We start from the raw sequence: 27,766 nt of genomic DNA on the forward strand, positions 1-27,766 counted from the left end.
CATATAGGACTGCAACCTTATTTATTGACATGACGTTATCATAGACGGTTATCCGCGTTAACTGCCCACAGTCCAAAGGTTAAATGTTTATTTTGCTTACAATGTGTTAGCACGAGTGCTAGTTTTCACAACCTGTCCACAGGAGACTTTTACAAAAATACGGTAACGGTCGAATTTGATTATGCATTAGGATCAAACTATCAGACCCTTTGAATGGCACCTCTAAAACACCACAGAACTGGGTAATGTTATCTGGTGAGGGGTTTCATCCCATGCAACACCAATATGATATTTAAAAACTTCCATTCAGACATTCTGATCCCAAATACCCCTGTTGTTGTTTATCAAGTTTACAACTTGCTCTCATCCCATATTTTTCCTTCACTTTTAGGGAATTGAACAAGTACTATAGGCCTACAATTTCCAAGATGAGGAAACATTAAACAATAATACGTGTTATGATAAAATATCATGAAAGGTTTTGGAATAGGCCTATCTGATGATGTTAAACCCCAGCAGTGTTTACTATCTTACTGTAGGAAAAACGATTAACCACAAAAATGTGTCTCAGTGTGCTTATAAACATATTGAAAGGATTAGGTAGGCCATGTATTGCCTCTTCTTGGGGTACAAGTCATATTTTGATAAAGTATGTGGTGGTTGCTTCTCAAACTTGCATACAATATACCTTGCATATCTGAACGAGTGAGTTTTTGTATATACAGGTACATGGATGGATAGGTCAAGTTAAGTCAATTTTATTTAAAGCACCTTTAAACCAATGTGCTGCACACTGCACGGCATATAGAAAAATGTCACATTAAAAATATGTAACGCATTCATTGTATGATTCATTCAATCCCCTGCAAGTGCTTGTTTGATTTAGCCTATGTTGTTTGTATTATGACTTTTTTGTATATTATTTAAAGATATTGAAGTATATTTTATACCATACAGGAGAGAAATGTGCACGACATATTCTTCAATATATTAATATTTTATTATGTGTATTTCTCATATGATTTCTTTTTGATATAGGCTAGTCAGTGTGCAAAAAACCAATCAATATTGCAGGTACATATTTTACATGTATTAGCCTACTTTTTGGCTCCTGTCATGCAATTTGCTCAAAACAAACCCACGTGAGTCACTCACCGGAAGTGAGGTTTAAAACCAGGAAAACAACAAATAATCCTACAGCTCATCAGGCTAAATTGGAACCAGGAGATTGTTTTGGATTTGTTTTCCTCATTATCTGGGTGACTGACTGTTGATGGACTTTTGTCTGCGCTAAATCTAATGTGTTCAGTCTCCCTTTCGCTTGGAAGAAACAGTTAACGCCTCTGCAACAGGTCAGTAACGCAGTGCAATAAACCAGCTAGCTAAGCTAATGTTAGCGGTATGTTTTGTTAACTCAAGTTATTGAGTGGCGGACTGTTAAATGCTGTTTTATTGATGCTGAGCATTGACGTTTTTGTGTGTGACTTTAATAGAACATGTTCTTAACGGGATTTACAGCTACATTTCAGATCACGACAATACTGTCGACACTGACAGGTCGTGTTTACTATAGAGTAGCTATCCTTGGATCAAGACTATCATCGATGTATTTGATCGAGTCTTGACCTTTACTTTCGTATGATAAAGTATAAAAGTCAGACTTGATAAAGTACATTGATAGTCTGGTTGGTTGATTACTTTTCAGTTTGCATTAACAAGCACAGGGAAGTACAATACAATACAAAGTCTGCTAAAAGGATTTATGCAAGAAAGCCTATGGCTTGTTGGTAGCCCAAACATTTAGACTCTCGTAGAGGTTTTTTAGATTCTGACAAGAGATTCGTCAGCATCGAAAAAAACCCTCTACGAGAGTCTAAATGTTTGGGCTAGCTTAATTGTTGTTGGGTCTAGCCCCATATGTGCCCTCTCAACAACTTCTGTGAACAGACTTCACTGTAGTAGCTTTTCATAAATTATATTTGTACTTAGGCTGTTCTGCTGTCATGAAAGTTTATAGTTAGAGAAATTCAAAGTCCAGCCGTCTGCTGTCCAGCCTCTCACTGGGGAAAATTCTGGGAGGAAAACAGAAACGGGGCGAGTAGTCTTGTTACCCTAGCCTAGCCCGCCTGGTCCAGTGCTTACAGCGAGTCGAGAGAGATTCGCTATAAGCACTGGATCAGGGCTAGGATAGGGCACATACTGTATGGGGATAGGGTCTAGCTCTGAAACATGAAACACGACCGTCATAATCATGAGCGTCATGTGAACCATGCTAGTTGGGTCAATTCATAGAAACATTTAAAAGGATCCCTGGCCAATAAGACAAATATGCCTTAAAACATTATACTTGCTCTCTACACATATATTTTATATAATATTTCACTCAATAGGAACTGCTCCTGTTGCAAGTTGGTTGATTGAATAATTTATTAACAGATTGGATAATTACAGTACATTTCAAGCACAACTCTATACAAAACTGTTAATTGTGGACGACACCATAAATCATTACACTTGTTTACAACTAGAATTTCGCCCGGCTTCGCCGGGCTCATCCCAGTGTCGTTGCAATAACAGAAAGTGTTTTTTATTTCTCATAAATACGCAAACATGGTGAAACAACTACAGTCACAGAGAGCAGTGGCAAGGTAGCTGCTGCCTGCTAACGATGCAAACAACAGCCTTGCCTGTCGTGTGTGTGTGTGTGTGTGTGGGGGGGGGATAGCACTAATTTTCGACATTTTACTGTGTCATAAATATGTACATCTGTAGCCTATATTGTGATTACATTTGACCGTACATTTGACTCTTGTGTTATATTCTTGTGAAATATTCAGTAAAGTATTGTGGTGAAATATTCACCCCAAGTTGATAAGATATGCAGAGAATATAATAGCAAGAAGCCCCAGTTTGAAATGCATTAGGCCACAGACCCCCATTTGATACCATTTGCTCTCTGGGAAAATCAGGGTCCATTTGGTTCCATTTGTATGCTCTTGGAGTATGATGACTGTGCTAACAGTATTATCATCAAATATGTCTCAGTTTGAAGATTCAAAAAAACATATTTCATATGTGTGAGCTTGTAAAGTCGAACGTTCAACCTAGAGACAGTGTTGCCAAGTCTGATCATTATAAGCTACTTTGGACTTGTTTATCTATTGGTAGTCCTTGACATGGAAATGTTTGAGTTCCACTGCTCTGAAACAACATTAGACAACAAAGTGTGACAGTCAACACTATAATTGATTATTTTAAGACTAATTTCCGGACCATTTCTGATTTACCTACTTTGAACTGGCCTATTAACATTTTTATAGACCTGGTTGCTTGTTTCACTCTCACATCCACGATATGTGGCAACCCTGGTCCCTGGTTTGTTTTGCGTGTGGATGTTGTTTTGTGTTGCTTTAGCATCTTTAGCACAGTATCTATCACAGGGTGCAGCAGCTGCTGCTGTCATGAAAACGCAAGTTTCTGTCCCAGAAGCTCACGTTAGGTCTGCGCACACTGTACGTTGCTATGGCAAGCTGTCATCAAATGCTGCTAACGTTGTGGTCAGCACTGTTAGCATGTGTGCTATCAGGCAAAAGCTGAGATAGATATAAAACTACTGGCCAAAATGTCATACAAAACACAACCCCTCAAATCGGAATGTGATTGTGACCTACAGACCATCATGATTTGCTTGCTGGACCTATAAATAATTTATTTGCATTAAATTGCCACTCGCCTTAGCCTGCATGCCTATTCTGTGTCTCTGTGTGTGTGTGTGTGTGTGTGTGTGTATGTGTGTGTGTGTGCGCGTGTGCGCAAGACAGACGTGCGTGTGTGTGCAGGCTGAGAGCTGCTGACTGTGATTGACGTGTGAGCTGGATAAATCAGTGAGAGTTGGAAAAAGCGCACGCAGAGCCAACTCGCAGGCAGTGCCTCAGGCCAGATGCCTGAGAATCGGCACAGGATTCTCTGGGTCACCAGTGTTGGTGTGACACACACGGCTTCCACATTTAGCTTCATACTGGGTGAAAGTGGCGTTCCAAAAATTATTTTTCCCCTCGGAATTCTTATTCACAATGAGATGGAGTTGAGGTGTTTGTGTTTGCTTGCTGGAGCTATAATTAATGTATTTGCATTAAATGTCCACTCGCGCATCGAAGTAAAAAGCAAGATGGCCGATTGTGAGACTGAAAAGTAGCTGTGGGGGCGGGCCTGGAGGGCCTATGAGAACACGGAACAGTGTTGCCAGGTTTGCGAATTGTAAGCGAGTTGTAGTGTGTGTAAGTAGCCTGGTTAAAAGGCCTTGTTTCTGCCCGTGTTGGGGCAACAGAACATGTCGACCAGTTTTGTTAACCGCTTTTGGTCAGGTGACCAACTCCACAAATGTTAAATTAGATAGGGTCCACCATGTTCAATTCATCATAACATTTAGAGACAAATAAACACTTCTATATAGCCAAAAATAGGAAATCATCATAGAGGAGGTAAAAAGGGAAAAAACACAATAGTGAGGGGGAAAAGGGGGTGGGTGGGGCCAGTTTCGAATTGCAGCCATCCGTAGGTGCCCTTTGAGAGAGCTGTTTTGAAGGAGTCAATGGATTCGCATGTTGGTAGGGCGTTCCACATTTTGGTGGCATAGGAGCGAAATGAATTGTCCCTTGTTTGTGCTGAATCTGCGTTGCATCTTGGTGGTGTCGTCGTCAACACTAAGCCATTCCAGCCTGTCAAAATGGACACTCGGGGAGTGAAGCCAAGTTTAACCTGACCTGTGTGTTTTCTTTTTTATTCCAGAAAAGGCTGTACAAATATGAACATTATACAGATGGGGGGAGGGTATACCCAACATATGGGCTCAAATGCACCAGGAGGAATTCTGTATTGTGGTAATCTTGTATCCTATCATATTCATGGCACATATTTTTCGACATCGTGTGTGTGGGTGTGTGTGTGGGTGTGTGTGTGTGTGTTCATGGTGTAGTGTGAAGAGAATGGCCTCAGCAGACTGGCTGGGTAGTGTGGTGTCTATATACTGTGGGCCAACCCTGGGAGTTTACCAGGGAGACGTGTCCAGCGTGGACCAGGCCAAACAGACCATCTCTCTGAGGGAGGCATACCACAATGGGGTGAAGTGTGCCGTTCCTGAGATTACTTTCAGGTAAGGGTCGCCCTATAACGATTCAAGAATATAGACATCCATGGTCCACCCTGAGTGAGTAAATTCATACTACTACTACTACTACTGTACTCAGCACTGTACTGTAATTTGATGCTATTTAATTTATTTTGTTTGCATATACTTTTAAGTTGCTTGATTCAGTATTTAGATATTTGATATTCCTTTTTGCTGTCCTGCCAACTTCCTATACAAACCCATTATAACGTCAAACTCCATTTTAACCATAATCAAAAACACCCGTCCTTTTTTCTGTTGACTGATATTGTCCTTCCGTGAGATTACTGTTTTTATTTATTTTTATAATTATTTTTTACATTTTGGTCGCATCCGGCCTCCTCTTGGAGGAAGTTCGCATATATATCTTTCACCCTGGGCCTGTTTGCATGCCTGTAATCAACATGTATCTTTCTTTTGCAATGTCAAATAAAGTGTAGCTGCTTAAACTATATCATACTTTTACAAATAAAATGGCAAAAAAAAGGATTACTCTCACATGTGTCATTGCACAATTTGCGATGTGCTTTGAGCTTTTCAACATGTTTTTATACTAGAATACCATAAAAGACAAAAAAAAAATATATATATATATGTCACCCATTCTTGAGATAAGGGACAAAACTTTTTTCAAACTGGATTTTTTTTTTTTTTAAGATACATTCAAATCAAATAGATGTATTTGTAGACCCAGGTCTCAACTACCAATCTTGAGAAGGAACAGGTTTTTCGCATAACATTTCTTTCTAAAATGGGACATTTATGCACTTAATACCTGATTCATGTCAACTCCGTCAGACACACTAAAATCCCTTTTAATTGAATTTTATCATTTCAACAATAATATAAAGTCCTCAGTTATCTTATAATGGCTTTCAGTAATCAAGTTAAGTAATACAAATCTTTTAATATTATTTTGTTCCAATATCACACTATTATGAAATATCCAATTTCTCAAAACCGTCATTTCAACCTTTATTTTCAATATTATAACATGAAAACCATGTAAAAAAAAAAAAAATCATCATTACGTATCATTTCAGTTGGTGTTTCAATACATAAGCACAAAAGATTTGACAGCGAATTTTCTATTTCTTTGGAAATTAACAAAAACATCACGGGACGAACGTCTGACGGAGTTGACGAACATCTGACGGAGTTGACAAGTTTAACTGATTTAGGTTCTAGACCACCTAGGATCTTGATTCTGGTGACTAATCCCACATTTTCAAGGATGAGGAATACAGTGGTACTATTTAGATTTGCCCTGTGAACATGGCAGCCATTTTTCAAAATGGCCGCCAACTTTCTGTTATTTCCCAATAACTCAAGTTCTACACCACCTAGGATCTTGATTCTGGTGACTAATCATACATTTTCAAGGATGTGGGATACATTGGTACTATTTCGATTTGTCCTGTGACCATGGTAGACATTTTTCAAAATGGCCGCCAACTTTCTGTTATTTCCCAATAACTCAAGTTCTACACCACCTAGGATCTTGATTCTGGTGACTAATCATACATTTTCAAGGGTGAGGAATACAGTAGTACTATTTAGATTTATCCTGTGACCATGGATGGTAGACATTTTCAAAAATGGTGGACCTGCTATTATTTTACCAATTTACTCAGGGAATATTATCAGAATAATATAAAATCTGTGAATACATTTCTTACCAAGAATTTTCTTCACCAATGTTTGTAAAGGTGTCTACTAACATATCCCACATTGGTTTCTATTTGACCACCCTAGGGGCATGTTTGACAGCTGCTGAAAGTTGGGTACCATCAACAACCAATATAAGGCTAAATGTTCTAAATTTCATTATGCTTTAAGTAGCATGTGGCATGTCAAACTAGGGGCTTTTCATGATTCTGGATCCATTCCAAGCATTAGTTTTGCACAAAAAACACTACGTTGGCTAAAAACGGCCATAGCCATCATCACAGATGTGATGAGGTCAGCACATGTCGGCACATTTGGGCAAGTGGCTATGGCCAAACTAGGGGGTCTATGGCCAAACTAGGGGTCAAACTCCTTGGGCTAAATTCGGTGAGGTGAACAGTGAGCAGTGAACAGTGAGCGAAAGACTGAAGACAGAAGATTTGGCTTCAGGACCATCAGGCAGGATGTGCAGACACTGAAGGCATCAGTGTCTTTCTCTGTGTCCCCAGCATGTCAACCAAAGCAATGTTACCAAATCAAAGGAGCCTTCACCTCATGTCACCTGGGGCTGGGTGAGCAATCGTATCCTGTATCTAAACTCACAACTAAATACAGACACTTGGCCAGACTGCCGTTTGAAAGGGTCAAACCCCTCATCCTGATTGGGGAAGACCACCCCACCTAATCACACCAACCGAACAAGTGAGGTTGGGGCCTCCAGGTGGGCCAGCAGCCATCTGCACAAGACTGGGCTGGACCCTGCAGGAAAGCAATCTCCAGCCAAGACAATGTAAGTTGACTATAACAGAGCCCCAGAACACAGAGCTCAGGAGAAGGATGGAGAAACACTGGCAGGAGGCCACCAAGATACAATGCCCCAGAGACCCAGAGTGTGCCACCACTGGCAGTAAGGAGATCAACTGCTGCAGCAAAGATGTCATGAAAGGCAAGTCTCCACCAAAAAAAAACCTGAACCTAATCGGGGTGTCAAGAGACCAAAGTTTCTCCCCCACAGTTCCCTGCAGTGGCCAGTGAAGTCAAACTGTGCATCTGTACCTGAAAGGGGCAAGTCAAAGGCCAGAAAGCCCACCTCCTTTTAATGTCCTGTCAGTAGAAACTCAACCTGCACCTGAAATAAGCCCTTACCTCTCCCAGAGAAAGTTCATCCTTGAAAATGTAATGATTAGTCGCCAGAATCAAGATCCTTGGTGGTCTAAAACTTGAGTTATTGGTAAAATAACAGCAGGTTGGTGGTCATTTTGAAAAACAATGGCTGCCATGGTCACAGGACAAATCTAAATAGTACCACTGTATTTCTCATCTTTTAAAATGTATGATTAGTCGCCAAAATCAAGATCCTAGGTGGTCTAAAACTTGAGTTATTGTAAAATAACAGCAGGTGGCGGCCATTTTGAAAAAAAAATGGCTGCTATGGTCACAGGACAAATCTAAATATTACCAATGTACCCCACATCCTTGAAAATGTATGATTAGTCACCAGAATCAAGATCCTAGGTGGTGTAGAACTTGAGTTATTGTAAAATAACAGCAGGTGGCGGCCATTTTGAAAAATGGCTGCCATGGTCACAGGGAAAGTCTAAATTGTACCACTGTATCCCTCATCCTTGAAAATGAGGTCTTAGTCACCAGAATCAAGATCCTAGGTGGTGTAGAACTTGAGTTATTGTAAAATAACATCAGGTGGCGGCTCTTTTGTAATATGGCTGCCATGGTCACCACGAGACAAATCTGTGATGGCCCCATAGCCAAAATTTTTCCTTAAGGCATGCTCTAACTGTGTGCCAAATTAGAATACTGCCCATTATTCAAAAACAATAATTTTATTGTTTTAGGAACACTTTTGTCAACTCCGTCAGATACACGTCAACTCCGTCAGACACAAAATCTGACGGAGTTGACGTCTGACGGAGTTGACAAAATGGCATTTGTTTTCATCTTAACCCTCTTTAGTACAATGTAGCCATTTTGTTTTTGCTTAATTTTGTTAGCTAAACCTAACCCCTAAACTAAAATAATAAACATTATTTTGGAATTCTTAACAAAGATCATAAAAATGTGCAGACGGAGTTGACATGTAAAAGCTGTGACCACATTGTTATCAACATTGTTTGTTTAAAATATCAAACAATTGAATGCTTGTCAGACCAGGTACTCCACTGTTGCAACAAATATAAATGGGACTTGGAAAAGGAGTCTTCAGGCTAAATCTGTCGACAATATTTTCTGATTAATTTAAGACTTTTAAAAAAACCTGACGGAGTTGACGGAGACGTGGGACGAACATTTGATATGAGATATTTAATAGAAAATATAAATTAAAATTAACTGTGTATATTATTTGCTATGTTGTTGACAATCTACTTTAATTTAGTATGTATATTTATGTGATTGTGACAGTATTAGACACTTTTTTGGCAGTTTGAAATTGTGGCCACTTGCTGGGGACAGGCTAAATACAGGCCTTTTTGGGTACAGGGCCTGCTTTTAACTAATTCAGATGGAATATGAAAACAATTATAATGAAATTAAGGGCATAATAATACACAACTGTATTACACTTAACTTTGCAAGTGCTTTTATTTTTATGAATTAATTAATTTTTTACATAAAATAAGGCTCTTATGTGTGGGACAGGTTTTTTCCACTTTTGTCCCTCATCTCAAGAATGAGTGATATATATTGCACAATTATTATTTTTTTCCTTCTTGCTATCTTATTTTGGAAAGCAGGTCAAATCAGCTTATGTAAAAAAAAATTGACCAGATGATCAGCTTATGTAAAAAAAGTTTGACCAGATGAAGAGCCTTGGCTCTAAACGTTGTCAATATAAAGTATAACTTTTGGAGCAGATGAGTGTGCAGGTTCTCTTCTCTTTTTCAAATCGGCTTGTGTGTTTTGATGCAGTGCCATGGACATTAAGGAGCTAAAGTTCCTAGATGAGAGTAGTGCCAACAGGACCAATGATGTTTCCCAGCCAGCTACAACAGAACCTGGTCCCACATACTCCACACCTGCTGGCCAGAGCAATAGGACCAGTCACTTGGCCAACAACAGTGTTCCAGTTGCCAGCGTTCCAGTTGCCAGCCAACGTAAAGGTGAGTGGATGGGCAGCTTGCAGAGCAGGGGTTATGAAAACGGTGCATATCAGAATGATGCTAAATTATTCTGTGCTGTGGCTGAATGTCATATTTTGGTTATTTTTGCTTGGGTAGCCTACCTCATAATAGAGACTAGAGAGTCCACACACTGGATCGGTGGATCGTCCATTTTTAATAAATTACCAAGTTGCGTGACGTTTTAATTATTTCTGTGCCGCTAGCTGTTAGCATAAATGTAGTTAACCTATGCTACCATCAGCGTTCTCTTAACCCATTTAGGCCTGAGGCCAACTCTAAAAACGCCTTCTAAATCCTGACCTAAGTTTTCTGTAAAAAATATATTTATATAGCAGTAAAACACCAAAATGGGTTTATGAGAGGGAGTCTCCATACACACACTCAATGCACACACTTTGAAGAAGATCCACCATGGACAGCTCTCCTGGATTCCTGCTTATGGAGGTTTGAAAATCCAGCTTGTAACCGAGGTAAACTAACATCAGATTTAACGTCTCATAGCTGGTGGTGACGGAGGCGTTGCATAGCAACCAGATCTATGTTAAAAGCTGCTGTGGAGCCATTATATACACAGAGTATACGTTGGGGTCCATTTTTATATACACACACACACACACACAGACTTGGCAAATAACGTCCCCTAGCTGGGCGGTATATATATATATATATATATATATATATATATATATATACACGGACATGGGAGAGAAAGAATTAAGCATATTGGCTCTTCCTCAGAGTCGGACAAAACCTTTTTTTCCCATTTGTCTGTAAAACTCACTATGGGAGAATAATTCAGTGTGTGGACTGTTTTTCTATTGCAGTTTGTTCTTCTGTCTAGCACCTGGAATTATTCTGATGTGCGTTTATGTTCACTTATGACAGATGTGTCATATCAGTACTTATTGTTGAACCCCCCAGGGATAGTAAAGCTCATGAAATGACCAATATAATGGGTGCCCTATTTGTGGCATTGGCTATCGTTGCTGTCGGGCAAAACCTAACTCAATATTTCATATTTTCATTCATACATGAATGCCCTATTTTATACTTCCATTGTATGACAGTGTCGCACAAATGGCAAAAATAGCTAATCTACAAATTACAAGACATATTGACCCTTTAGAACCTGAGGCCAATTCTACAAACTAGAGTTTCGGTCCGCTATTAGATCTCAGGCCGTATGATGTTGGTGTTCGTTTTCATCGTGTTATGATGATTATTTTGTCTAAGAAAATAGTGCTTCTCCAGTCCACTTGTTGTTGGTACTATAGCATGACTTTATAAGTCAACACACTTGAACACAGCAGTGAAATGGTTATGCACGGGTTGGTGTGCATCTGCGGCCGCTGACATGGTAGGCTGTTACGGTTGCTTGCATCCACACTGTCATGCGCCTCTTCCTGGTTTTTAAACAGCTGGTGGATGGGAAAGCGTTTACATTTCTTTGCCGACTTCAATCCCAAAATACATTGTTCCAGGGACCCCCAGACTCAAAGAGCATGCATCAGATATGTCACATGGGTCACAAAAATTATTTGCACACATTTTCACCATTTTTGAATATCCAAAGTAATAAAATAATGGTTTAAATTGGTTAAAATCTAAAATGACACGATGCTTTCCTGGTCTTGATGGGTTGAAAAACTAGTCCAGATTTGGGGCTGAAGTGAAATTGCTGTATTATGTTATATACTAACTAGACCCTTTCAGCACTTTCCCTATTGGCACTTGCCAATGCCAATTATCACAGAGCGAAGACTATAGTGTGAAATTACATAGTTAGTGTCATAGAGTATTTGCCCAATCATGGTCATGTGTGATGTCCGCCTGCCAGCCAGCCGGCCCATCAACCCTCAAAGACCCTGTGACATTCCAATACAAGGGGGTAATTGGGTCATCTGTGTGGAGGTTCCATGTTCCCCCTCGTGTCCCCTAGGACCCTCACAAAAACGGGCAGTAATCCTGGTGGGTACAGGCTTTAGTTCCGACAGCGCATGTCCGTTGTTCCCGCATATCGGATCTTTGGTGTGTCGGATCTGCCTGTGCATCCCAACCTGGTCACTATAAGCATCTCGTCAGGAAGTCTCCTTGGACAATTTCGGATCACGACCCTGTCTGCATAGTTTCCTTGCTTTCATACGTGTGTTTGACGATCAATAGAGAGGGGAGAGTCCCACATGACTGAATCGCTTGAAGCATTGTAATGTATACACTGTACATTTCATTTCACATCACTAAGTTGTGTATGGGTAGCTAGCATCTGGTTGAATCTTTTGGAATCGGTTTTATTTACCAAGTGAAATGTACATAAATTTTATGTGGCAGTAAAAGATGCTCAACAGTATAATAATATATATATATATTATATTATAATATAACGATGCATTACCAATTGGCTAAACAAAACCCCAAACCCTCAAAATGGTGTAGTGTGCAAAGGCTTAAACAGACGGGGAGTAGTCCAAGATTGCGCAAGTGACACTTTAGTAGTAGTAAATAGCACGCAGTAGTAATAAATGGCACGCTAACGGCCAGTAACAGTCATAACATCTATCTACAGTATATTCCTCTTATGTCACTAGTTCCTGATAACAAACCAGAGCGTGGAACCAGCCGCTGTTTGCTATGACTTCCCTCATATTCCCATAGCGTGCTAAAGGGTTGTACCAAAGTTCCTCTTTACAATATGTGTGTGACTAAGATCAATAAACACCCCCCCCAGCCCACCACCACACACACCCACCACATACACCACTCTGTTTCTGCTCCTAAAGAGGTTATGTAAAGGCTGGCTTATGAGCAATAGTGCCCTGGTTCTCCCCTCTCTGCTCCCTCCGTCCCTCACTGCTTCGTAGAACAGGAAACACCCCCCCACCCCCAATCACCATCCCCAGGAAGCTGTGTTGTGTCCCAGTGTGCTCGGAATGCCGAGGCGATATCAAATGTGGAAGGACTGTTTACCTTGTGATTTGGGAAAAGTCTTGCTCTTTCTTTTGGGCCGCTGGCCCAGGAGCTGAGGCACAAATTGCAAGGGGCCAAAGTGCTGAGTGGTGTGGGCTGGGCTGACCCCTTTCACACGCAACGCCATGCATGCAACCTCTGGCCACAAAGCTAGTGGAGATGAGGACACTTAATGAAGTTGCGGACTGCACAAGTTTCTCCTGATTATTCTACAGTATTTGTGGTATTTAGAAAATTGGAGAGCTTTCATGAATGATGTGGCTAAGCCTCCCCAATTGGAGCAAACAACCCATGGACCCAGAAAGACCTCATTAATAATTGCACTTTTGGTGAAGGACTTCATCTGCCCTTTTGAAAATAGTTCACGGCTGTAACAGATTCACAGGCATTTGGATTTTGGACACAGGAGCCCAGTCAATGGTTAACTACTTCTTTTTTTTTTTACCCGCATTGTGATTTTTGAAAATGTTTGCCTTTTAATGACACCACTGTCCATCAAGCTATTCAGTGCAACATACTGAACAAAGTTTGTGTAGTCATGGAACTGATGGCCCTCTGTTCACAAGCCAGCCAGCCAGCTCAAATCCAACATAGCTTCTTTGTAAAGGATAATTCACACAAATTATAACTTTTTGCAGGCCCGGTTGCTTAGTGTTGAGGGAATTGAAAGTATTTAGTTTTTGTTGATAAACAAAAGTATAAATGAAACACTCATTTGTTGCAGGCTACGTATTGTGAGCTTGTAGATGGATTACTTTTTATTTTTGTTGTACGATGAATATTATATAGACCTCCAGAAAAACGTGATTATGCGATCGCATAATTCATTGCATAATCGGCCAAATGGAGATTACGCAGGGGTAAATTTCTTTCAAAAAAGGGCGCATATTCACTGCAATAATCGCATATTTCCACGCAAAATATGCGGGCTCGTTTGATTTCACTTTTTGTCCCCATAAAGTTTACAAATACAGTTTACAAATAAAGTCATGGCCTAACCAATTCTTTCACGTTCACACAGAAGCAAAACAAACCATGTTGGTGCTGTGAAAAAACAGCCGTGTGTGTGTGTGTCTCAATGAAGCCTAAATTAATCTGCTCCGCCAAAATTAAGAAACCTTCATAATAATGACAATTTTAATTGTATCCTACTTGGGCCATGTGATAATAATAATAATAATAAACTTTATTTGTATAGCACCTTTCATACATAAATGTAGCGCAAAGTGCTTCACAGGGCAAAAATAGAATACAATAAAAATAAGTAGTTAAAATGATAAAACAATGGCAAAGAACAAAATTGAATATAAGAACATAAAATAAATAAAAACAAATAAAAACAAAAGGCCAGCAGTGGAATACCTTAGGGGGCGGTTTGGGACATATTTAGGCAGGCAGTCATTTAGGTAGGAAGGTGCGAGGCCATTGAGAGCTTTATAGACAAGTAAAAGAATTTTAAAATCAATCCTAAAAACAACCGGAAGCCAGTGCAGTGATGCCAAAACTGGAGTAATATGTTCTCTCATCTTAGTTCTAGTTAAAACTCTGGCTGCTGCATTTTGGACGAGTTGTAATCTGTCAGTTGTTTTCTTAGGCAGTCCTGAATAAAGTGCATTGCAGTAGTCAAGCCGAGAGAAAACGAAGGCGTGGATTAGCGTTTTTGCATCGTCCAAGGACAAATAGGCTCTGATTCGTGCAATATTTCTAAGGTGAAAAAAGGCAATCTTGGTAACATGATTAATGTGAGAATTAAAATTCAATTCAGAATCAATAATAACCCCCAGGTTCTTTACTGTACTGTTACTTTCTACAGTCAGGTTACCAAGTCTGCTTATTATTGATTGTTTCTGCTCACTAGAACCGATTATGAGAACTTCTGTCTTATCCTCATTTAGCTTGAGAAATTTCTCACTCATCCAACATTTAATGCTAGACAAACAGTTCAACAGCGGGTCTAAAGCACAGGGATCATCTGGAGCAACAGAAAGATAAAGTTGGGTATCATCAGCATACAAATGAAAATTGACTCCGTGATTGGTAATGAGTTCGCCCAATGGCAGTATGTACAAGGAAAAAAGCAAGGGGCCAAGAATCGAGCCCTGTGGAATACCAGAGCTGATGTCGTGGTTGTCTGAGTCAAACTCGGCTAGATTGACAAAGTAACTTCTGTTTGATAGGTAGGAGGAAAACCAGGACAGGGCCGTACCAGACAGGCCTATCCAGTGCTCCAGACGCTGTATTAAAATTGAATGATCAATCGTGTCAAATGCAGCCGTTAGATCTAGAAGTAAGAGAACAGATACATGTTTCTTGTCGGCAGACACCCTAAGATCGTTCATTACTTTTACAAGTGCTGTTTCTGTGCTATGGCCTTTCCTAAAGCCAGATTGGAATTTGTTGTGCACATTATTATTCTGTAGAAATACATCCAATTGATGAAAGATGCATTTTTCCAAAACCTTGCCCAGAAAGGGTAGATTTGAAATGGGTCGATAGTTACCCAAAACGGAGGGATCAAGATTGTGTTTCTTGAGTAGGGGCCTAACTACAGCAGTCTTCAGTGAGTCTGGGAAGACACCTGATTGTAGAGAGCTGTTTACAATTTTTAGTATATCTCCAATCACACTGTCCAAGACCTCTTTGAGAAAGGTGGTGGGAATTGTATCCAATGAACAGGAGGATGACAGTCCTCACACACCATCTCAATGTCCCGCTACTCCGGCCGGCCCTGCCTCCTGTCTCTCGCCATTGACTTTTTGTCTGCACCAGGCCGAAGGCATGGGGGAGAGAGTATGTTTTGCACTCTGTCCGTCCGTCAGTCCGTGTGTCCGTCCGTCTGTGTACAGCTAATCTCTGGCACCATTGGCCCGGTCGATGCCAAACTGTGTGCACACACTCCCTGGATGCCAACGACTAACCTCTACCCCAAATTATTCAGAACACCCTGTTATAGGGCCACCATGAGGCAGATTTTTTTCTAAACTCATTTCATCACACACTTTATCCATACATCACGCAAATCGGTATACACTATCTCTATACTCATGTGATCAACACGAATCTGTCCAATTTCCCATATTCCATCCTGATTGGCTAAGATTGGCTTCCAAAGCTTGCAGGATTGGTCAGTTTTGAACAAAATGCCACAAATCATGAACACTGCGTGCAATTTCCGTGAAATTATACGCACACATTCCCACTAGGCTGAGGACGAAATGCCACTTAAAAAATGTCAAAACAGCCTCACGGTGGTGCTATATTAGCCAGGCCAACTCCTGTTTTACCTAGAACTGCACCGATCTGTGTACAACGTTGTATGCACACTCACAGATTTCATCCAAATCTCACGCAAATCAGTACACATTATATAGTCATGTAAATGGTGCATTTATATAGCGCCTTTATCCAAGGTGCTTTACATTAGATTAGATTGTGCATTACATACACCGATTGCGGCGGAAACCATGCAAGGCACCAACCAGCACATCAGGAGCAATTAGGGCTAGAGTGTCTTGCTCAAGGACACTTCGACACTAACTCTGGGGGAGCCCGGGTTCGAACTGGCAACCTTGAGGTTACCATCCAGCCACTCTACCCCTGAGCCACCGCCACACCCACCTCCATTTGATCAAGACGTTTGATTCTCATATTCCACCCTGATTGGCTATGATTCCCTTCCAAGGTTTTCAGGAGTGGCCAGTTTCGTACTATGCCAGCCATTTATTGAAAATGCAACATGCATTCATCTTCACAACAATAATAAGCATTATGAATATACTGATACATCACAATCTATCCTATCCTGGTGGAGACTTGTGCCCCAAGGGCTAGCTCCCTCTGAGACTTTACTCATTTAATAGATCCTTGAGAGTACAGTTCAAGAAAGCCAAAACGGGTCAGGCCAGTGGCGTTTCCAGGAATTACATTTTGGGCAGGCAAGATGTGTTAATTGTCGTCTCCCCGCGCACAATCGTAGCACTAAAGGTTTTCAAAGAGATATACCTGCCAGACGAGTAGGATACAAAGGCTGAAAGGCATGCAGATTGGTTGATAGATTCTTTGATTGATTTAAGTGTCATGCCCATATGGACTTACAGGACACTTTTTACAGTTTACATAAACAATGACAATAAACCGACATTTACATTCCAATCAGCTGTCCACTAATAGTTCTCAGGTCTTGTTTTTGTCTATTTATTTCTCACTGTATGGATTTTGGCCAGGCAGAAATATGCAGAAAAATGTTTACTCACTTTGCATTTGGATTGCTACGAGACATTGTGTTGAAAGCAAAATAACAGACTAATTTACACTTTTTATAGCTTTTATTACAACATTGATGTCGGTCATCTCCAAATCTCTATGTCGCCACCAGTTACATTTAGGGTTAGTTATGTAGTTTGAATTAAAATCTATGTTTGAGTCAACATGGTCCGCATCTAGGCACGTTCTCAAGCAATACACACTTCTTTGCGTTTAGCTGAAGCATACAATGACAATGTTTTCTCTGGCATCCAGACTGATCCTTGGTGTCCTCATAAATCTCACAACTTTATTACTGCTATTCACTAGTTTGCTTGACTTGGAAAGCTGCCCAGTTCATTCAGACGTCTGGTTCAACCATTGACAAAAAGGTTTGTTGATGAATAGTCGGTGACATAAATCCCTTTAAAAAAAGAAGCTTTTGTATGTATGTATCATGGATGTTTTGTTTTGGTCATCTGTGATGTTTTGGTTAGTGGCGTTGCAGTGTTAAATGGTTATTTGGGTATATTTCAATTGCAAAAAATGTGTGGCTACCTGTATTTTCATCTCACTTCTGACTGGATGCGGTAGAACATGGATCGGTTGTCTGTCATTTAAGACCGGGAGTTAGGTCAGGCTATTGTTGTTGTGTAGTTGTGACACAGTGGCAGGTTATAGATGTATAGTCTGATTGGCTAGTTTCTTTTGTATGAATGGCAGTCTATTTTGACTGAGAGTCGTCCCTGTGTCTTGCGTGACAGGGCCGAGAGCACCTTAGCTGTCACTGTGACATTAGCGTGCGACCGTGGCTTTCTTGTCTATAGCTTAGCGTGAGAGCTCATGCACTGCGGCCTGTGTTGAATGCCAGGTTTTTCCAGTTTTGTCTTTTTTTTTTTTTGGTGTTCCCATCTTGGTTCATTTTGTTTTATTTTTGTGCATGTATGTAAACTGAAAGTGGCACACTGTGTTGAGTGGCACATAGTTGGATAATTGTTTTTTGTTTGTGTCTGTAGTGCTTTTTTCCTATGGGGACAAGCTAGCTGTTAAAAGGTATTTTAAATTACTAATATTTCTAACACCTTTACTGTGTCATTGACTGACAAATGGTCAATGACACACAGTAAAGGAGTTAGAAATATTAGTAATTTGAAAATGCCAACTGCTATTGTAGTTTATCCCATTCGTAATTAAATATGACGTATGATGGAATGAATGTGTAACTCTTTGATGCTTCCTTTCTTGGAAGGATGTGATTACTAGGACTGGCTTTCCAGGAAATGTTCATGTGTTGTGCTTGATATGACCACCAAGATGAGAAATTATGTGTATTATTAAGTGAAGTGGGGACCAGAAGGATTAAGGGGCCGTTTTGGTGGCTCACTGCAGCTTTATAAAACACTTTTCCTCCTACATGTTTTAATCTTATTTACATGGCTTAGAGTTCAGGCAACCATAAAAGCGCAACTAATTATTTACAACTACAGCATGTCCTATCGATTATCTATTTGTAGGCATGTAACGATTCATTCAACTCACGATACGATTTTTAAATTTTATATAATTTATCTTTCCCCCTGAGATGTTTTATTTAACTACATTGCAAAAGAAGTAGCATTACTTTTGACAGTGCAGAAACATAATTGCCTTCCTTGATGAGCATCAACGACCATCACCTGAGCACAGTCACAGACACACAGCTCCCCTCTACAGTGCTCTACTACTGAAAGTGACTATCATTTCTCTCCAAAAGCACTTGAATATGATGGAATATGACTAAAGCTCACATTTCACATCACACACAAGCCCCCCTTAAAAAGAGGGGGGGGGGGGGGTTTCGTTTTTTTTGAAAATCGTTAAAAAATAAAAAAAAATATCTAGCATGGGTCGGTCTGTATTCCCAAGACTCCCCAACGCCTCAGTTGTGTTCTTTCATGCAGGTTCCTCTACTGGCCGAGGAACAACGGCACAGGCCACGGCCAAGAAGAACGGTGTGAGGAACGGCAGCAGCACACACACGAGGCCCAAGAATTACGAGTGCTTCGGAGATGCCGTGTTCGAGGACCTGGACGAGGACTTTGACTTTGAGGGGAACCTCGCCCTGTTCGACAAAGCTGCTGTATTCTCGGAGATTGACGAAGCGGGTCAGAACAGCAATGGGGCGCGCCTACGCAGCACGACAAGCGAGCGGACCCCTGCCCGCTACCGCCACGACGAGAACATTCTGGCAGCTAAACCCGTCGTCTATCGGCAAATTACTGTGCCACAGCACAGAGGCAAGGAGTACTGTACAGGTAAGGACACACTCACACGTTGTACACATGAACATTTCACACAAGACACACTACGACAATATTGGCTTGTATTCATAGCGTGCGCGCACACACACACACACACACACACACCCTAACCCCAATGGGTCCCAAAAGATTATTGGATTTCAGGCCAGCTTTTCATCTAGCCTACATCTCTGAGGGGGTGATTTTTGGCCTATTCTATGCCATGCCAGACAGGTGGGAAGTGAGAGGGAGAGCCCATTAGCAGGCAGAGCCTAGCAGTCTAGCTAAACTAACTGGTCCATATGGAGAAAAAAAATCATTTCTCATCATTGAAATGTGCTGCCAGCGTGGACTGCTCACATAAGTCATAACTTTGTTTGCCAGCATACTCCCCGTGGATAGCCATCTGACTTCATTGTGTCAGAAGGAGTTTGCTCAAACCTATGCGAGTTAAGCCAAGGGCGTGTGCTTTGATGTGGTAGATAACTTCTTATAACGTTCAATATGCTGTTAGATTCAGGCGAAATGTTTTGGCTAGTCAGCATGTGCGTAATATCACATTCATCACATTCAAGTCAAGTGAACAGCCTCTCGGAGCCAGGGACTCGGGTATCGCACACCGCCGGTTCGTCTTGCCTAGTTAAGAGTTGGAGTGAAACAAATTAAAAAATAAACTATGTATGGGAAGATGGATCTACAATGCGGAACCACAGAGCTTTGTATCGGCGTTTCTGGTTTGATTTTAGAACCGTATATAAAGGGGTAAAAGCATTGCCTCTTTAAAAAGGAACCATGGCTGATAAGACTTGTATGTCTTAAAATATTATACGTGCCCTCTAACAAAAATGTAACATTTAAAACGCACACAATATCATCTTCAGTTTAAAAATAGTTCATATTATTTTAATTCCAAGGGGGCTAACAAGGGGTTAAACTGCGCGCACCATGATGATGCCACCTTCCCAACCTTCCCCTCTGCGTTCAAGCTAGTTTGTTGTGGTGTTTGGACAAAACCACTGCCTCTGTGTACGTGATGACCCTTGGTCTTTGAGTATGCGTGAGCCTGCGGACAGTGCTGACAATCCAATAATAGACCCCACAACAAACATAGCGGAGTAAATTGCCGTAGTAATCAAACTTTGTGGATATTTTCAGCGATGCCCATCGGTCTAAGATGGAGAGATTTGGGGTCGGTCAACACACAGATTGAGAGGGAGGTATCGCCTCACCCCTTTCCTTCTAATCACTGCTACCCTCTCCCTAAGGTCAGACACACCCATCCCTGCTAGCTCACAGGGACAGCAGTGTACTGTACTGTAGATTAGAAGACCACCTCCATTCATGTAGTCCGTGCAATGCTGGATGGCAGACGTGAAGACCACCTCCATTCATGTAGTCAGTGCAATGCTGGATGGCTTTTATTACACCAGAGTCACCTCTCCACCTGACCTCACACAGCCCCGTGGGCCCACCCACCTTGAACAACGGCCAATCTGCCTTGTTGCTGCTTTACACACAATTGTGTGCGTGCGTGCGTGCGTGTGTGTGTGTGTGTGTGTGTGTGTGTGTGTGTGTGTGTGTGTTAAATACAACCTAGCAAACGGGCCATCAACAGGGAAGGCCCTGAGCCCGTTCTCTCTATACTACAAGTGCACTGAGCAAATATTGCATAACTGGTTAAAACGGGCACAAGATAAGGGAATGGCACGCTAGCCTTGCTACTGGAGTCCGGGGGAATGAGAACAATAAGTCAGCCTTTAGGTCTTTAAACACTCCTGAGGGTATTTGTGTGCGTGCGGTGGGGGTCTTATGGAAAGTACTTTTGCGAAGGTGCTTGTTAGGCGGTCCAGTTGAGTCTGAATTCATATAAATTCTGCATTTACTGGTATATTTGAAGTAGCTAACTCATGATGTTCTTCCCTAAGAGTCCCAAGGGTCAATGTCTTTTTGCACATTGCTGGAGTGAGTCACATTAACAGTAGCTGAGATCAAACTAGCTAGCTTTATCATCAAAGGATGATCGCTGTACCCACAAGGCCTCGCCTGACACCTTCTAGCCCCATGTGAAAAGCACAGGAATGTAGGTTAAGTTACTTACTAAACCAGTTGACCGTTTTGGACCGTACATACCGGTAACCACTTTTTATTGTTACGTGTTGGCATGTTATGTGAAGCATGTCTGTATGACTTGTTTTTATTGTCCAGTTTTGTACCTGTGCTTTGGCAGTTTTATTTTTTATTTGATTGACTCAATACTTATTACCGGTAGTCAGAAATGTAAACGGCATGTTACAGTAAGACATTAAGCTAGTGGCTCAGGGGTAGAGTGTCCGGATGGGTACCACGAGGATATACTACACCTCATTGATGGTGTAGTAGCGGCCCCCCCCCCCCCCCATTTAATATTTTACTACGAATCAAATGGAACGGAATTGTGTCAAACGGTACCATCCCCCTTGACGAGGCCCAGCTGCTTGCCGTGCAGAAGCATTCACCCCCTCCTACTGGGATGGGTAGATGTGCTTCTCATGGTTGTCATCTTAATCCTCATCCTGTGTACTCTGTAATTAACATGCCGCTCTGCAGCCTTTACATAAACATCACCTCTAGCAGTAGGAACACGCAGCAGCACTAGTGTTAACCTAGAAAACCTTGCCTGGAAACGCATACGACACCTCCAGACACCAGAACAGTGCTGCAACAACAACAGAAGGGGAGGGGGTGGCATAAATGGGTTATAGCTTATCCATGGAAGTTGACGCTATTGTGGAGTTATTTCTGCCATTGTTTTCCTACAGTTTGATTGGCACCAGTGTGTACTCAAATCTCCTCTATGCAAACAACCTGGGGCGCACCATGAATCAAAGCCAAGTTTGTAGTCTGTATGGGAGCAAGGACAATGTATGTAAATTACAATGAAAATGTATGCTGCAGGTATTGTATGAAATAATTAAGCCTGCACACGTAGTTCACAATGAAATAAATATGTATGTGATAAGGAGAATTCCATAATGGAAGGCTTTCTTACCTTATTTGTAGTTGTTACGTCCCCACCAAAGAGGTTCAGGTGTTATTTAGTGCAAAAGTGCATTATTGGCTATTTCCCCTTCCATAAGCCCTCAATGGGGGTTGGGTTTTTGTGCTAATTCGCTTATTTCCATCGAAATAAGTAGTGAAGTGAAGTGTGCCGCTTGAGATTCTATTTACATGAAGAGAGGATATATAGATTTTTGTTTTTATTGAGAGACGGAAATAAGCAAATTAGCACAACACCCCATAGCCCCATTCAATGCAATTCATTGAAGGCTTATGGTAGGGGAAATAGCCAATAATGCACTTTTGCACAAAATAACACCTGGACCTCTTTGGTGGGGACGTAACAACTACAAATAAAGGTAAGAAAGCCTTCTAGCATGGAATTCTCCTTTAAGTGTGATTATGGTGTAACAGAATACAAAGTGTATGTTTGCATGATCACTTCCAGTGGCACACCATTTTCACTACATGAAATCTTCATTTATGAGCAACTTTACTTTTTTATACTGTACTTCCACATTTTATACTCTGTGTTGTGAAGAGAGAACTGCAGATCTGCCTATTGGCAAAAAAGTGTTTACAAATATTTGAATAATTTAGAAATGTTTAACACATTTTCTCTTCTGCACAAAAACATTCAAATGGGGGTCTGCAACCAAATGTCAGCCTATATCAATTTGGGGGTCCTTGGTACAAAAAAGTTTGAAGACTACTGATTTAGAAGGCATTTGTAGATTCATCGTCAAGTATTTATATCCACAGCGGCTAAAAGGAGTGAGCAGGTAGTCTTGCACAACACAGGTTCAATGCCTATTGTGCAGCCTCATGTGTACATATACTGAGTGCTTGGAGGTGATGGAATGGGCCTTTGGGGCTACAGCACAGCCTCTACCAGCCCCCAACCCCCTGCAGACACACATGGCCTGCATCCAGCCAGCATGTATTGGTTTCTGCCCTGTGGTTCCCCTCGTCATGCTTGAGGGATTGCTTCCACTTCAGTTTATTTTACTGCCGCCGCACGCTCCTCTTGGCTACCCAGTTGAGCAAGTTGTGTTGCGTGTGTGTGTGTGAGAGAGAAACACTGTGGCGTGTGTGTATGTGACAGAACAGTGAAGGGTTTTGAGTGGGCCAGTAGCTGCCGTTTCAGTGAGTGAGTTATTAAAACCGTTGCACCTGGTGTGATGGTTGAAAAGCAATTAGTGCATAACTTGTACAACACCCCACTTCCCCCCAGCTTGGTACTTGTAGGCAGCAGGTTGCATGACAAGGGGCAGTTGACTTTGCAGTGCTTATCGCCTTGCGTGATTGGATGTGGACCGGCACGTCCCATATTTCTCTCACCCCACTGTAATATATTACCTGTCTTTGCACAGTGCCAACAAAATAATGGTGGGAGGGGAATTAGACCCAGCCAAAAGATAAGGAGCATTTCAGTTCAGGCACAACATCAATCACTGTCTGTTTGCATGAATCACTGTGCTAGTTGCGTGTGTGTGTGCACGTGTGTGTGGGGGGTGGGGTGTATTGCATCTACAGTATACACATGCATGCGTGTGAATATGTGTATCCCCACTGAGGCCACTGTGTACTTCATTTCCAGGCCAGATATCTGTAGGAGACCATTAAAGACTTAAGTGCCTCTCGGTAGCTTTATTTGTCAAAGGGACCCTGAGCCCTGCAGTTTCCCCTGCTTGGCTTTGATCCCCCCCCTCTGTTTCTGTCTCTCCTCTCTAATGCGCCATGGGCAAATGGAGATTAGGTCGGGCTCTTTAAGGGCTCCACACTCCAAACTTTGGAGAACAGAGGCACATGGAAGTTGGGCAATTTTGAGGTTATGAGATTATTTAAGTGTCGTGCTACCGGAAGGCTTATCTCGCGAGGCATATCTGAACATTCACCATTTTAACAACCCAAAAGTATTGATTAGGGTGAGCATATTTTCAGACCCTCAAACTGGAACCTTAATGAACGGGCTCATGCACACAATCCGCACATGTGCTGTATGCGTACATATACGCGCACAATGTGTTCATCAGGATGCAGGACGATTGTTTTTGGCGCAAGAGCACACCACTGGCGTCTAGCCAATTGAGCCAGGAGGAGCACGGGTTCCAGCATTTCATCAGATGGGTCATGCCCTGCCAGACGTGCAAGAGTATAAGAACACAGATGCTAGTCCACACTCCCTCCCATGTTAATGAATGCAGCAGTTCTCACTGGCCACGCATGGACACACTCCACTCGTGCACATGAAGCAACATTTTGCTTCATTTGTGTCGTTTATTGATGGCGCAATAGCCTACTACAGGGGTAGGCAATTAGGTTTTGCCTGGGGCCAAGTTCTGTCCAGGACTTGTTTTGGGGGGGGGGCGGCATGCGACTACAGCGCTGTGATTTCTTATTGTATGCCTTTTTTTAACGTCAATTTATATAATATCTCAATTTAAATTAACATTAAAGACTATTTTTACCCCGATGCCATGATCTCCCTGCTCGATCTCCTTGTGCTCCCTCTACATTACTTTGAATGTAATGTGTTTTAATTTTTTCATAATGTTTTTCAGCACCATTGCCGTAGATGTAGGTCAATTGAAGCCTATTTTTTGATACAACGCTTGCCGCCATTGCCGTTGATTAATGGCAATTGCGCTTTTATAGTGCATTCGATCGATCGAGCCATAATGCTGCTTACGTTAGCCGGTTAGCTAGCTAACCAGCACTGGATCGCCCATCTTAGATCGTCGTCGCCAAACTCGCCATAATAATCCATTCTATCCGTTTCTTTCAATCGCCTGTATCTCCTATTACTTGTCCCAGATGGCATTCTTTGACGGCACAGAGCCGACGATGTGGAGCTCTCCACTCTCCAGTGCTCCGGCTTGGATTCATATTGTAAACGAGGCCTGTCCAGGCTCCGTTCAGCTTCCTAGGTTAATACTACTTCCAGTAGACTGGAAATGTGGCTTTTCAAAATATGAGCTTGACTGGAAAAAATGCTGGCGTGAATTAGATCCTAATTTTTCAAAAAATGCTAGTGCTGTAAGTGTTCATTAATTAAGCTTAGGATAGATGTAGAACAGTCGTTATCAACCAGTGGTCCAGGGACCACCAGTGGTCCTTGAGGGGGTTCCAGGTAGTCTCCAGCTAAATTATGTTTGTAAACAAATGCACCCGTATAAATCTTTAACTCTTGAGAGTGTAAAATTGAAATATATGGCAGTGCCCTAGCAGTGATTCTCATTTTAATTTGAAGGATGCCCAGTTTGACATGCATAGGCTACTGACCCCCATTTAATGCCTTTTTATATCTGGGACCTCAATTTATTTATAACTTTTATTTGTTTATTCAATCAATGTCAACTGGAACCAAATGGACCTGATCCATTTGGTTCCATTGTACACTACATTTGTACACCATCTTATCCCACACACCATACCTGCTTTTCATTAGCCATACAACAAAAAAAAAGAATTTCTTCCAGGGGCCATTTGCAGCCTGCACATTATTATTATTATTATTGCTGACCCCTACTATAATCGAAAATTTATTCTGAATTTGATGTGTAGGCCTACCTTTTTATTAACCTGTTAAGTTAGTCCGATTGATTATCCATTTAAATTAGTTTCATGTATTGTCTCCACAATCATGATGGTTAGACTGTTTATGACATGCACAAACAGTTTCCAGAATATAAGCTACTTCCGCACTTAATGTGTTATTAAAAATTGTACATGGAATTGCATCATGGAATGTCCGAAGGCAGAGCTTACCGTTCCAAAAAGCTCCATAAATTATAGCCTTACCAATTGAACCATCATAGAATGGAGAATATTACAGTATCTGTAAAATGGTACTTTCCCTTGTCAGTGACTTATTCTGTTGAATAACAGAATAAGTCACCCGGCCCGTGACTCCAGGGGGCCCGGGGCTGTCAGATGATCGATCGACGACCACACAGCGTTACACAGACACTCGGTCAAAGCATTATCTCTCAGGACTGAGGGCGCTACAAATATATCTACACAACCTGTAAGTTCACTTAAGAAATAAAACTAGTGTTGACTAATCATTACAAGTATATATCTTATGTTGAAGAGGGAGAGTAAGTCTGTTTTAGGTTGTAGCCTACTTCCATGACAGACAGTTGTTTATTTTTTTTGTGCTTTAGTAAAATATTCGAATTCATTGAGATAGGATTTTTGATTTTCATGAGCTGTACGCCATAATAATAAAGATTAAAACAAATGTTTTTAATACTTTTTGAATTATATTACGGAAGAAAATTAACTTTTACAAAATATTCAAATTTCATGAGATGGACCTGTACATCTGAAGTAAGTAGTCTGAAGAAATCTTAGTGCTGGAAGCCTGGAGCAGGCTTGTGTGTGTACGTAATTGTGTGCTGCTGTAGGCCTACTACCTAAATAACTCATTTTTAGGGTTTAGGGCATTGTAAAAAACGCAAAAATAATAAAATAAAGGTAAAAAAAAAAAATCAGCATGCGCGGGGGATTCCTTCCCGACGTATCTCCCCCCCTGGGGGTTAACTTAAGTTCAAACTACGCCCATGGTGTGTGTCCTCTCTCTGTACGTACTCTCGGAAATCGGAAGCACATCTCTTATTTTTTCTGCCGTTTTCCATACACCCCCACACAGCAGGTGGGCATACACCCCCACACAGCAGGTGGGCATACACCCCCACACAGCAGGTGGGCATACACCTGTACATCCCTATACCATACATCACATGGTTAGTTTGTTTTCCCCATCCTGTCCTGTAGAGCACATAGAGTTCATCTTAGCCTAAGCCAGCACATACACACACACGCGGTCGCACGCACACCTCTCACCCCTAGCCATTAGAATACAGGCACAGGTGTTTATCTCCCATTTGTCATGCCAACAGTGTTTTGACTTGAGACGCTGGGCGTCGTGGGGGGGCCCGGCCCTGCAGGGACCACTCCCTCAGCCCCAGAGCTCTGGATCCACAGGGTTGACCGGAACAGTGGCATGATATGGTGCGTGTGAACGCGGGCTCCGCGGGGAGTAGGAGGCTTAACAGTGTCCGTCTCATGTTTGTCATGTTTTGTAAAGGCTGCCAATCTCTTTTGTTGGCCTTGGACAACAGTGACAGTGGACAGATACAGGAGAAATAACAAGAATCTTCTGTGATGAGAGAGAGCTCAGGTTGAAGAAAAAAGAGGGAGGAAGGGGGATTGGGAGCGGGGGGGGGGGGGGCTGCATTTCCCAGGGGAACTAGTTCCTCGCGTGA

The 27,766-nt window shown here is 41.6% G+C and overlaps 1 protein-coding gene across 1 annotated transcript in view; it reads left to right on the top strand.

Moving 5' to 3' along the window:
* Positions 1–1,188: 1,188 nt before the first annotated feature.
* LOC308315487 (enhancer of mRNA-decapping protein 3-like) overlaps positions 1,189–27,766 on the top strand; it is a 39,202-nt gene continuing 12,624 nt past the window's right edge. The window contains exons 1-4 of the mRNA XM_080763493.1: positions 1,189–1,352; positions 4,976–5,152; positions 9,761–9,951; positions 19,119–19,472. Coding sequence (XP_080619619.1) covers positions 4,986–5,152; positions 9,761–9,951; positions 19,119–19,472 — 712 coding nt within the window. The 5' untranslated portion in view covers positions 1,189–1,352; positions 4,976–4,985. The remainder of the gene's footprint in view (positions 1,353–4,975; positions 5,153–9,760; positions 9,952–19,118; positions 19,473–27,766) is intronic.

This window comes from Protomyctophum bolini (genome assembly GCF_963924005.1).
Source record: "Protomyctophum bolini genome assembly, chromosome: 1".
In the NCBI taxonomy this organism is placed as follows: Eukaryota; Metazoa; Chordata; class Actinopteri; order Myctophiformes; family Myctophidae; genus Protomyctophum; species Protomyctophum bolini.